This window comes from Onychostoma macrolepis, chromosome 05 (assembly GCF_012432095.1).
Source record: "Onychostoma macrolepis isolate SWU-2019 chromosome 05, ASM1243209v1, whole genome shotgun sequence".
NCBI classification, from domain to species: domain Eukaryota; kingdom Metazoa; phylum Chordata; class Actinopteri; order Cypriniformes; family Cyprinidae; genus Onychostoma; species Onychostoma macrolepis.
In genome coordinates this window covers 44,792,591-44,805,507 of record NC_081159.1, presented here as the reverse complement: position 1 = coordinate 44,805,507, position 12,917 = coordinate 44,792,591, and the positions used below count along the sequence as shown (strand labels likewise).

The 12,917-nt window shown below is 35.3% G+C and overlaps 1 protein-coding gene across 1 annotated transcript in view; it reads right to left on the bottom strand.

Annotated features, from left to right (window-relative positions):
• The window catches only part of ass1 (argininosuccinate synthase 1), a 38,781-nt gene that overhangs the window by 8,410 nt on the left and 17,454 nt on the right, over positions 1–12,917 (bottom strand). Inside the window, exons 9-11 of the mRNA XM_058777678.1 lie at positions 7,025–7,115; positions 1,313–1,397; positions 1,032–1,096 (exon numbers count right to left, since the gene is read on the bottom strand). Of these exons, the coding sequence (XP_058633661.1) occupies positions 1,032–1,096; positions 1,313–1,397; positions 7,025–7,115 (241 nt within the window). The remainder of the gene's footprint in view (positions 1–1,031; positions 1,097–1,312; positions 1,398–7,024; positions 7,116–12,917) is intronic.

Genomic DNA, 12,917 nt, shown 5'->3' with positions numbered 1-12,917 from the left:
TCATTCTGCTGGACCGTGTCACATAAACACAGGCTGTCAGGGTCTTTATTGAACATCCTAAACGCTGACTTTCAGAAGAATAGGTCTGATCTTCTGTGAACCATTGGGGAAAACAAGACCTCGCGTATTTTTCCAATTCCTACCTGCCACTCCGGAGACAGTGGAGGAAGACAATTTGCCAATCAGAGCGGCGTGAGGCCGACGGACCCCAATACAGCGGCTTATTCATCTGAAACTGCTCTTCACAAAACATTTGACGGAAGGGAGGAAAAGCTTTTGCCAACAGTTGGACAAACATCAAACGTGAGGGACTTTACATACAGTTCAAGAATCAGAAATTGAAAGTGAAGCGTTTCATTTCTGCAACACTGCAGCAAAGCAGCTATTTTCACTCAGAAATTGCTAGTAAACTTCACAAACAATTACAAAGCAGCACATTAAATTAAAGCAGAAGAATTCTATGGTATTTTCTTGTAAAACATACAAACGTACTTTTTAAACAACTTTGAAAAATCATCTTTTTATAGTGTATGTTATAATAATATAAGAATGTATTATTATTATTGCTTACTTACAAAAAATGTAAAAACAATACAATTCTATTCATTGAACATTATATATTAAAATGAGTGTGTATAATTTTATATATACCTTTTATTTTTGTTAATAACAACAATAACAACAACAATAATATAGGAAATTAATTTATTATTATTATTATTAACAGAAATAAATAAAAAATAAATAAAACAAATGATATATTAAAAGTGTATTTTTATTTATATTATAATTATATTTATTTATTTTTCTTAATAATAATAATAATAATGATAATAAATTAATGTTCCTATCATTATCATAACTTGTCAATTTCTTTAATTTGACACAGTTTTGCAACAAGCATTCACTTCACTAGCAACGCCGAGGTCACGGGTTTGATTCCCAGTGAATGCATGAACTGATCTTGAATGCAGTGTAAGTCGCTTTGGATAAAGAATCTGATGAATGCATAAACTAATTGAGATTCCTACCTCTGGACTTCATTCCAATGAAGCGGTTCTCCACAATATCGATTCTCCCCACACCATGCTTTCCACTGTGAAACCAGAGAGTGGGTTATTGATCAATGAATACATACAAATGCACATATTCTCCAGTGACACATACCCTTACTGTACCAAATGACATTTGTATGTTTATGTGGCTGATTATGGACGGATACGATCTGATGTTTCTTAAGGAGCCACAGTGAAACACAAGCTCTGATCAGATCACTCCTGAAGACATGACAGTAAACACTGAGATTGCTCACCCGATCTCATTCAGATAGCAGAAGATCTCCAGCGGCGTCTCTTTACACTTTCCTTCCTTCACATGCGTGACTTTGACTGGAACACCTGAGAGAACCAACATACATCAGTGTGAGGAACATCATCCACATCAGACGGAGAAGAGCGGCACGGGGAGATAACACGGAAGAGAGCTTCAGAGAGAGAGAACGACAGAACGACAACGATAAAACACACAGATGGACAGATGGATGGACAGATGAATGGATGGATGGATGGAAGGACGGAAAGTTAGATGGATGGATGGATAGATGGATGGATGGATGAATGGATGGATGGATGGACGGATGGATGGAAAGTTGGATGGAAGGACGGAAAGTTAGATGGATGGATGGATAGACGGATGGATGGATGGACGGATGGATGGATGGATGGGCGGATGGAAAGATGGATGGATGGACGGACAGACAGGCGAGCGGAAAGATGGATGGATGGATGGATAGATAGATGGAGAGACAGATGGATGGATGGACGGATGGACGGAGAGATAGATAGATAGATAGATAGATAGATGATAGATAGATAGATAGATAGATAGATGAATAGATAGATAGATGAATGATAGATAGATAGATGAATGATAGATAGATAGATAGATAGATGAATAGATAGATAGATAGATGGAAAGATGGAAAGATGGATGGATAGATAGATAGATAGATAGATAGATGAATGATAGATAGATAGATAGATAGATAGATGGAAAGATGGATGGATAGAGCGGATAGATAGATAGATAGATAGATAGATAGATAGATAGATAGATAGATAGATAGATAGATAGATAGATAGATTGAAAGATGGATGGATAGATAGATGGATAGATAGATGATAGATAGATGAGATAGATAGATAGATAGATAGATAGATAGATAGATGACAGATAGATAGATAGATAGATAGATAGATAGATAGATAGATAGATAGATAGATAGATAGATAGATAGATAGAATGTTTTAATCTTCATTTTCATCACTACATCTGTTGTTTTATCAGTTTGAATAAATTGAAAATGTATTTACTATTTATCTTTCCTTAAATAAATAAGTGGCTTGTATCTGATGTTTAAGTGTGGCTGCTGTAGATCAGATCAGTCTGCTTGTATTCCAGCCGTAACGTCAGCACAAACACACTCAACTCCCAGAAATAAATCACGCTGAATAGTCGACTTATTCATAGCGTGAAATGAGCGGCTCAGAGGCCAGAGGTGGAGGATACCAATGGATCGGGGGGAGGAGGAGGACCTGAAGGAGAAGAGGGCGGAGAAGACTTTTGAAGGAGAAAGAAAAGATCCCTACACGGGTCTGATTAGCATTTAACACGCTCATGAAGGAGAGGGGCTCTGCTCATCCGTTCACAGCTGTAAACACCAAAAACCACTTCATCATTATTTACTGTCATTACAAACTCTGAGGTTGGTCATTTTTCCATAGGGGACAATAGAAAAAAAAAAAATCTTCATGCGGTTTTTAACATGAAATTTGACATTCAAATTTAGAATTTTGAGATCTGAACAACAGCTGAACAAAAAAACAGCATAAAAGTATCCTAATATTAGCAAATCAGGGTATCTTCTGTCCACTCGTTTTTTTTAAAATTTATTTAATGTTAATATTTAGGTTGAATATTCAAGCCATTTATTCATTTTCTAGACCTGAATGTAAAAAGTAAAAATCAAGCAGAATTCTTGTTTTTCCTTTTTTTTTTTAAAAATTAACCTTTTTCTTATTTTTCTGTTTTTAATATTAAATTATGGATGGATGGATGGACGGAAGATACCCTGATTATTAGCCCAGTCTCTATATTTCAAGTCTTCTTGAGTCATATGACCGTTTATGTGGCAATTTTTAAGGTGTTATTCAATAATAATTTCTCTCATATCAAATATGGTGTGGTTACACGTGTTGTCCAGTGTATCGTTAAGATTTATTTCAATAATAGTTTGAATTAGTGTTGATTTTTACATTTTGTGTTTTTATTTTAATTTTCGTTAAAATTTTAGTAACTTTGTTGTGTGTTTTTTCATTTTTATTTTTTATGACTTAGTTTTTTTTAAAAAGTAAAATCTTTTAATAATTTTTATTTCAGTTTAAGGTTTAGTTATTTTAGTGCATCAGTTAAAATAAATGAAAATGAGAAATTTTAATTTTTTTAAAATAAATTTTATTTCAATTAACAAAAATGTTTTTGTATATTTGTGTTTATTAATTTTTGTTTGAGTTAACTATAATAACCCTGGTGTGGTGTCATGTTTGACTGCAAGATATGGCGCAGGCTGGACATTTATGACCTCAAATGTCAACTTTCATGACTCACACAGTCTCTTATATGACATTTCTAATACTTTTTGAAGCTTATAAGTCACTTTGAACCGTTGTCGCATGAAAAAGAGTAAACAAAGCCACTTTTGGCCAAACTATTCCCTTGACAAATATTCTCAGGCGAGAAGTTTTCATATCCAGAGTCCTCGGACCACAGCGCACCCAAAAGAGCAGACAAAGCCCTCGAGCCCTTCAGATAGTTAATAATTAGATTAAAAGTTCAAATAAATGAAACAGTGCATGAAGACGGAGTCTCTCGGCCACTTCTCCCTCTCTCGCTCCGCGTGCACCGCATTCACCGCACTCTTTCTCTCGGCCTTAGAAAAGCAACAATAGGACAGAAGACACAGTTGTAGGAAAAATTACCGCTTTACATTTTTCCACTCTTTCCCCGTCTTTCGCGCCGTTCCCCTTTTGAGGAGCAGCAGAAGACGTGGCAAAGAAACGGGGGTTAAAATGACAAGAGGGAAAAGGTTTGGTCGTTAAAATTCTTTTTTCTCAATGAGAGAGAGTGCTGAGAAAGTGAGGAGAAGAAAAGACGGAGCAGAATAGACAGATAAACCAGGTCTTTACAGGAGCGGGGCGGCGACGGGGGGCTTCTATTGTGAGAATCACTAAAACAGCTTTTCTCATGGACATTAAATGGACGTGCTCAAATATCTATGAATACTGATGGCCGATCAAAACGGATCATAGAGCACAATGACATCGCTGTCTGATAAAATCACATTACTAGTTCACTCGGGGTCCCACACAACCATTGAAATTCTAATTCTGCAAATATGGGAACCGGAGTTCGACTCCCTCACGCACTTTGTTTAACTGTCTGAAAACAGTTTCTTTGAGAAACCAGCAGAGACTGACCAAACATTTCACTGCTGCTTCATTATATATAGCTATATAAGCAAATCACAACTGAATGATTGTTTATATCATTGCAGAAAACTGCATTATTGCACAGCTCTATATGTAAAGAACAGATGCATGTAAACTGCAAATATATATATATACACACACACACGATCAAACCAAAAGTTATTCAGACAGCAGATATAATTTTTGATATTTTTTTTTACTAGTGGGTCACTATAGTTCATTTATGTAAGTGAGGATAGCAAAAAAGTAAACTGTGACATATTACACCCAAAAACATTTCATACAGTGGACTACCAGTAAAACTGATACAAATCTGGGACCAAAAATTACATTTAACACTTTCACAGGACCATGTTTTGTTACATACCTTTCTATCAAAGTAATCTGACATTATCAAGATGAATTTGTCCCGAAACAGTTCAACTCTGAGTTCTTGTCATATTTCATCACCATTTGTTAAACTACAGCTAATAACGTGTGATAATGTGAGAAATGCTGAAGGTGTGTGAGTACATTTAGGTTTGACTGTAGTGTATGAGTATATATATATATATATATATATATATATATATATATACACATACATACAATCAGAACCATATATATTTGGATACACGCCCGATTTGTATTATTTTAGCTGCTGACCAAAACATATTCAAGTTACAGTTATATAATGAATATGGGCTTAAAGTGCAGACTCTGAGCTTTAATTTGAGGATATTCTCATCACAATTGGAGGAAAGGTTAAAGAATTACAGCTCTTTAATATGTACTTCCCCCCTTTTTCAAGGGACCGTAAGTAATTGGACAGATGTGGGCTATTCCCTCGTTATTTCTACATCAGTTCAGCAGGTAAAAGGTCTGGAGATGATTCTAAGTGTCATTTGTATTTGGAAGCTGTTGCTGTGAACCACATCACGCAGGATCTCTCCACACAAGAGAAACAGACGAGTGTTAAGCTTCAGAAACAAAACAGATCCATCGGAGAGAGAGAGAGCAGGAACATTAGGAGCCAAATCAACAGTTTGGTACATTCTGAGAAAACAAGAGCGCACTGACGAACTCGGCAACATAAAAAATCCTGGACGTCCACGGTGATGATGATCGGAGAATCCTCTCCATGACAAAACCCTTCACAACATCCAGCCAAGAGAAGAACACTCTCCAGGAGGAGGCCAAAACATCTGAAAAAGCCAGAGCACTTCTGGAAAAGCATTCTTTGGACGGCTGAAGTTAAGATCAACCTGCACCAGAATGACGGGAAGAGAAGAGTCTGGAGAAGGCTTGGAGCAGCTCGTGATCATGAGCTGCATGGCTTCAGTGGCTCTGTGTTACTGGTGTTTGGTGATGATGAGACAGAAGACAGAAGTGTATAGAGATGTGTGTATAAAGCTGATCGGGCGGCGCTTCAGAGTACAAATGACCCAAAACATACAGCAAAAGCGACCCAGGAATTTGTGAAGGTAAACAAAGTGGAATATTCTGCAACGTCCGAGTCAATCTCCTGATCTCAACCCGACGGAGCAGCATTTCACTCGCTGAAGACAAAACTACAGACAGAAAGATCAGATGCTTTCTATGTGAATTTATGTTAAACTGTAATTGAAATCTGTGTACTGCAGTCTTCAGTGTCACATGATCTTCAGAAATCATTCTAATATGCTGATATGCTGCTCAACAAACATTTCTGATTATTATCAATGTTGAAAACAGTTGTGCTGCACATATTTTATGATATGTGATTTTTTTTCAGAATTCTTTGATAAGTTAAAAGATAAAAAGAACCACATTTATTCAAAATAAAAATCTCAAAAGTTTGGGGTCAATACGTTTTTTTTAAAGAAATGAATATACTTCTATTCAGCAAAGATATGTTAAATTGATTTTTCTTAAAAAGCGAAAGTAAAGACTTAATAATAATAATAATGTTGCAAAAGATACATACTACATAGCAATATCTACTGCTTCATTGTTTATATTGTTGAAATGAAAGCTCTATTATGTTAGACATTAACCACATACATATAGCACACTCAAAAGCAATATAGAGCAAATAAATTTTTTTTTATTTTGTCACAATATGTAACTATATTATCATCAAACTCTAATGTGCTATATGCGACAATAAGGCATGAAGATATTAAGATATTATAAGCATTAACTTCATGACTTCTGTGTAAAGCTGCTTTGAAACGATGTGTATTGTAATATATATATTTGACTTGACATGCATTTATTTAGGCTACTTTAGATTTAAACCATATGAATTGCTCTCTCAGTAAGAGCTAGCTAGTAATATTAAATTTTTTGGTCATTAAATTATTTTTTTTTTGCAATTAATGTTAATTTAATGTAAGAGAGTAGTGTACCAACTCACTCACTATGAGATTTGTGCCTGTAAACAGTGACAAAACAGCAATTTGCAGCAGATTTGTAGAAAGCGTTGTATATAACGACTCGGAGACACATTCACTAACCTTTAGCGAAGTGGATCTCCAGCACGTCCGGCTCATTGGGTGAATCTTCTGGGTTCTTGGTCATCTGGTAGAGATCATGAGGTGCGTGATTCTGACAAACAGCAGAAAACACAGCTTTAATTCAACACTCACTCATGACAGAGATTCCCACACACCTGTTAGTGCGCTGATTAAAGGCTAATACATACTTAAATGTCAAATTAAAATAAATAAATTATTGTACAATACAAACAATCCAAATTAAACACTTTCAAGTATGTCATTTGTTTAGCTGCATTTCATGTGACATTAAATGGCACCAGAGAACCGTAAAACATGCAAATGTGTTGTTAAATTATTGAAATATTATACATACAATGTAAAATACTAAATATATAGAAGATGCATATGGTCCCAGTGGAAAACATTATATCTTGCAATTTTGACTTTATATATCGCAATCCTGAATTTATATCTCGCAATTTTGAGTTTAAATCTAAATTTTCGGTTTATATCTAAATTTTGAGTTTATATCTCGCAATTCTGAGTTTATATCTCGCAATTATAACTTTATTTCTCGCAATTCTGAGTTTATATCTCGCAATTTTGAGTTTATATCTCGCAATTCTGAGTTCATCTCTCAATTCTGAGTTTCTCTCTCAATTTGGAGTATATCACGCAATTCTGACTTTATATCACGCCATTCTGACTTTATATCTCACAATTCTGACTTTATATCTCACAATTCTGAGTTTATATCTCGCAATTCTGAGTTTATATCTCGCAATTCTGAGTTTATATCACAATTCTGAGTTTATATCTCGCAATTCTGAGTTTTATATCGCAATTCTGAGTTTATATCGCAATTCTGAGTTTATATCTCGCAATTCTGAGTTTATATTTCGCAATTCTGAGTTTATATCACAATTCTGAGTTTATATCTCGCAATTCTGACTTTATATCTCGCAATTCTGACTTTATATCTCGCAATTCTGACTTTATATCTCGCAATTCTGAGTTTATATCTCGCAATTCTGAGTTTATATCTCGCAATTCTGAGTTTATATCACAATTCTGAGTTTATATCTCGCAATTCTGAGTTTATATCTCGCAATTCTGACTTTATATCACAATTCTGAGTTTATATCACAATTCTGAGTTTATATCACAATTCTGAGTTTATATTACAATTCTGAGTTTATATCACGCAATTCTGACTTTATATCTCGCAATTCTGAGTTTATATCACAATTCTGAGTTTATATCTCGCAATTCTGAGTTTATATCTCGCAATTCTGAGTTTATATCTCGCAATTCTGAGTTTATATCTCGCAATTCTGAGTTTATATCGCAATTCTGAGTTTATATCGCAATTCTGAGTTTATATCACAATTCTGAGTTTATATCTCGCAATTCTGAGTTTATATCTCGCAATTCTGAGTTTATATCTCGCAATTCTGAGTTTATATCTCGCAATTCTGAGTTTATATCACGCAATTCTGAGTTTATATCACAATTCTGAGATAATATCACAATTCTGAGATAATATCACGCAATTCTGAGTTTATATCTCGCAATTCTGAGTTTATATCACAATTCTGAGTTTATATCTCGCAATTCTGAGTTTATCACAATTCTGAGTTTATATCTCGCAATTCTGAGTTTATATCACAATTCTGAGTTTATATCACAATTCTGAGTTTATATCACACAATTCTGAGTTTATATCACACAATTATGAGTTTATATCACACAATTCTGAGTTTATATCACGCAATTCTAACTTTATTTCTCACAGTTCTGAGTTTTTATCTCAATTTTCAGAGTTTTTTTCTCAGTATTGGGAGGAAAAAGTCAGAATTATAAGGAACTTCTATGTTCTCTAAGAATCACATCTCATGGTTTCTTATGGTTCTTTGCGAGAAAGTGTCGCAAGTGCGAGTTACAAAGTCAGAATTGCGAGATATAAACACAATTGCGAGAAAAATGTCAGAATTGTGAGTTTATATCTGGCAAAACTGACTTTATAACTCGCAATTGCAAGTTTACATCACGCAATTCTGACTTTTTTATTTTTCAATCAGTGGCAGAAACGGGCTTCCATTACGTTCTGACAACGTTTCCAGTTTAGAATCACTGCTAAAGCGTTGTTGAATCCTGCAGTCCTTTAATTTTTTTATTTTTTTTTAACCAGATTCTGCAAAATCTGGTTAAAAAAAACATTTTTAAAACATTGAAAAACTGGATGTTTTTCTGAACATTCAAAACATCCAGTTTTTCAATGTTTTAAAAACGTTTTTCGTTATGTGAACATTGATGGAACATTCCGTTGTATCATTATGGGAATGTAACTTGTTCTCTGAACACTCCGATGCAAGTAGCAACATTTAAAAAACGTTAAACAACATCTAACGAAAATGTTTCAGAAAAAGTTCCATGAACAATGTATGAATAACATTTTTTGCTAATGTTTTCGGAACATTAGAGACCACATAACTTTGAACAAACATTCTATTAATGTCACTAGTAGAATGTTTGTTCATAACTTTGACAGAACGTTCTGACAACGTTCCCAGTAGAGAATCACTGCTAAAGTGCTGCAGCCGATTGGATGCATTTTGATGGATTCTGCTTTGACTGACACGTTTTGCAGGACAAAGTACTCTGTTTCATGCAAAAAACATTTATTTATTGTCATGTGGGCAAAAGACGAAAATAAAAGGCCACCCATCAAGTCTTCATGTCAGACAGATGTACTTCCACTCGGTGAAGCTAGGGGTTTCTCTCCACCTGCTGTGTGTGTGTGTGTGTGTGTGTGTTCGTCAGACGGCGTTACCCCTGCCAATTACCACAGATTACAGCGGGATGACAGTCCGTGTGTCCTGAGCTGAGGCAAATTGCAGGGGAACTATGCAAAATAACCACCGGGTGCATTTAAATGGAAACCTTTACCAGACAAACATCATCATACGATAACTAATCTCTGCCAAATGCACGTCCGTCTTTACTGTCGCTTTAACTAAACGCCGTCTCTGACTGCGCGGCGCTACTTTCTTTATTTTCTGCTTCACTAGTATCTGTCCTGAGATAAAACTGGTGAAATGGCCTTAAAAGCCATTTGAAGAAGCGTCTGGAAGGGTAAAATTAATGGGTAGAATTTTAACACAAGAGATCGAACGAGTCTAAACACTGTTTGTGTGCCGAATCTCGATGTTTTATCAGACGTATAAATCCATGCATCTGAAGTGTGATGCTATTTCAATGCATGGCTTGCTATACAAGGTTTTTAGTGATGAAAGTAGTTTAGTGATGTCATTGTTCTTAGATGAAAGCTGAACATCTTAGATATTAAAATACAACCTGGTTGAAACTATAGCAGTCAACATTTGAAGTGGATCAAAGATGTCCTAAGGCAACAAAGCATTTTGGGTTTAGGTTTTAGGACAACTTTGATGAAAGGTTTTGATCCACTTCAAATGTTGACTACTGTAGTTTGGAACCAAATTATCCCATAAATTAAATAAACATGTTGGTTTGATCATTTTTTTTGTGTGCAATAAGCTTGGTATATTTTAAGCCCTTACAAGTTTTCTGCCTCTTCCTGCACTGTATGAGAGATATTTTATTGTAAACATTATATATCATACACAAAAAAGCTAGACTAAACTAAATTATAACTGATTGCTGATTGTTTGAGCTTGTTGCCCAGCTAACATCAAACATTCTCAGAACTTATCAAACGTTCTCTCAAAGTTATGAACAAACGTTCTTCCAGTAACATTAATAAAACATTCATTCAGGAGTTATCTAATCTTTAATAATCTTCTCAAAAAGTTAGCATAGAAACATTGTTTATACAACCAAGCTAACAAAAATATGCTCTAAATTGTTTTGTTTTTTTACTAAAGTTCCCATTAAGTTATGAACGTTAATTCCGAATGTTTTAAAAATGATTAAAATCATGAAAAATGATGGGAAAATGGAATGAAATCCTTTTTTTTTTTTTTGTAAAAAGCATTAAAAATGTAAAAAGCTTTTCTTAAATGGAGGAATAAAATCAAATCTGTGCAAAATGTGGGATGCAGTGAAATATCAAATCATATTTGATCAAAAACATCACATTTGAATTTCTACAATGAATTTAGTATCAAATCAACAGATGAAAGTCAAAATATGACACTGCATGAACTGAACAGATCAAAATCATGAGATTTGTGCCTTTTTTATATAAAAATGAATGGAACAATTCACTGCATCACAAGCAGCTGGATTTAACACTGATTTTTTACTATGCATGTGATGATCATCTCTCATATTTAAGACGAGTAATGTTTAAGTTTATGGTCTCATTGTTCATAGAACATTTTTTCTGAGATGTTTTAGTTGGACGTTCATCTCAATGTTTTTAAAAGTTACCACTTGTTTCGGAACGTTCAGAGAACATTCAAAAGTAACATTCCAATGTTGTTCGCAAAATGCTACAATGTAGCGTTCCCGTAATGTTCGTATAACCAAGAAGAAAGGATTTTTAAAAAAAAATTATAAATAAATAAACTATAACAGTGCTGATTTGTTGAGCTTGTTGAATGCAGTCAAGATTACAATTTATGTAAAAATGGAGAAAACGGAATGAGATTCTTCCCATCGTGTTGCAGAAAAAGTATGAATTATGTTAATAACCATTTTTCTTAAACAGGGGGGAAAGCCAAATGGAAAATCTGTGCAAAATGGCAAAATTCCATGCATTGCACTTAATGTCATCAACAGATAATGTCAAAATATGACACTGCATGAACTGAACATCACAAGCGACTGAGCATCTCTCACATTAAAGACTGATCCAGACCTGAACAGCGTCTTAAGAGCGACGGCAGACTGCAGAGATCAGGTGAAGCTCAGTGCTTGATATAATGTGATGGGATCAATGAATTTCAATTCTGCCCCCCTGCTGGTGGATCTGGTCTCGCCCTTTAACCCTGCGAGACAGGCGAAGGTAGGAATAATCCACAGAGAGAACGACAGGCCCAGAGACGGCATTGGTGGCAAATGGTCCGTGAAGAGAAGCATCATGTCGCCGGTGCGCGCTTTATTCAGCTGGCCGTATATTGTTGTCCTGCGAGGCGGCTGAGCGCGCATCCTGAAAGACGGCCGCCGCATGAACTTACAGCAAGTAAATCTCTCTCTTTCCACACGTTAGCTGCCTCATTTGCTTTCAATCAAAGCCCGGAGTTGAAAGAGACGGCGACGAGGGGAAAAAAAAGTGTCAGGGAGTGGAAAGAATGAGTGAAGAGATGAAAGTAAAGCAGTGAAATCTGGCCACTGGATTGGAAGTGACGCGTAAATCGCCGTGTCCTGAACCGAGACAGAGACATTCTCCTTCTGATGAGAGAAGATGATCTGCATCAACATCTTAATAACCCTGAGATCCTTAACCCTTAGGCCTCTGATTGATAGTTTAGAGGTTTTTTTGATCAAGTAAACGTCAGAATAACTGCAGATGAACACTTCTGGACTGAAGCAGCTCAGCGTTACTTGATTCTCCATCAATCATTTTTAGTCTCAAATCTGATCATCAGGATCTTTACTCTCACTGTTCCTCAGCGGAGGAATGATCTTCATCTCACATCTTCTGAGGAGCGTTTATTCCTTCATCTCTCCATCAGCATTGCATTATATGTTTGGATCATTTCAGTCTCATCTTACTGAGATATATTACTGGAGATATAGAGCGACCGCTGATATTTACATCATTTTATATCAGTATCTGCTGTACTGAATTATAAAGATCTCATTGACAAGCAGCAGAATTTCATCATAAATATCAGCATCTAAACCAAATTCATATTTTTGCTCAGTTCGAGTCTCTGAATAAGATTTAGCTGTTTTTTCCTCCATATTCTCACTGTATCAGACT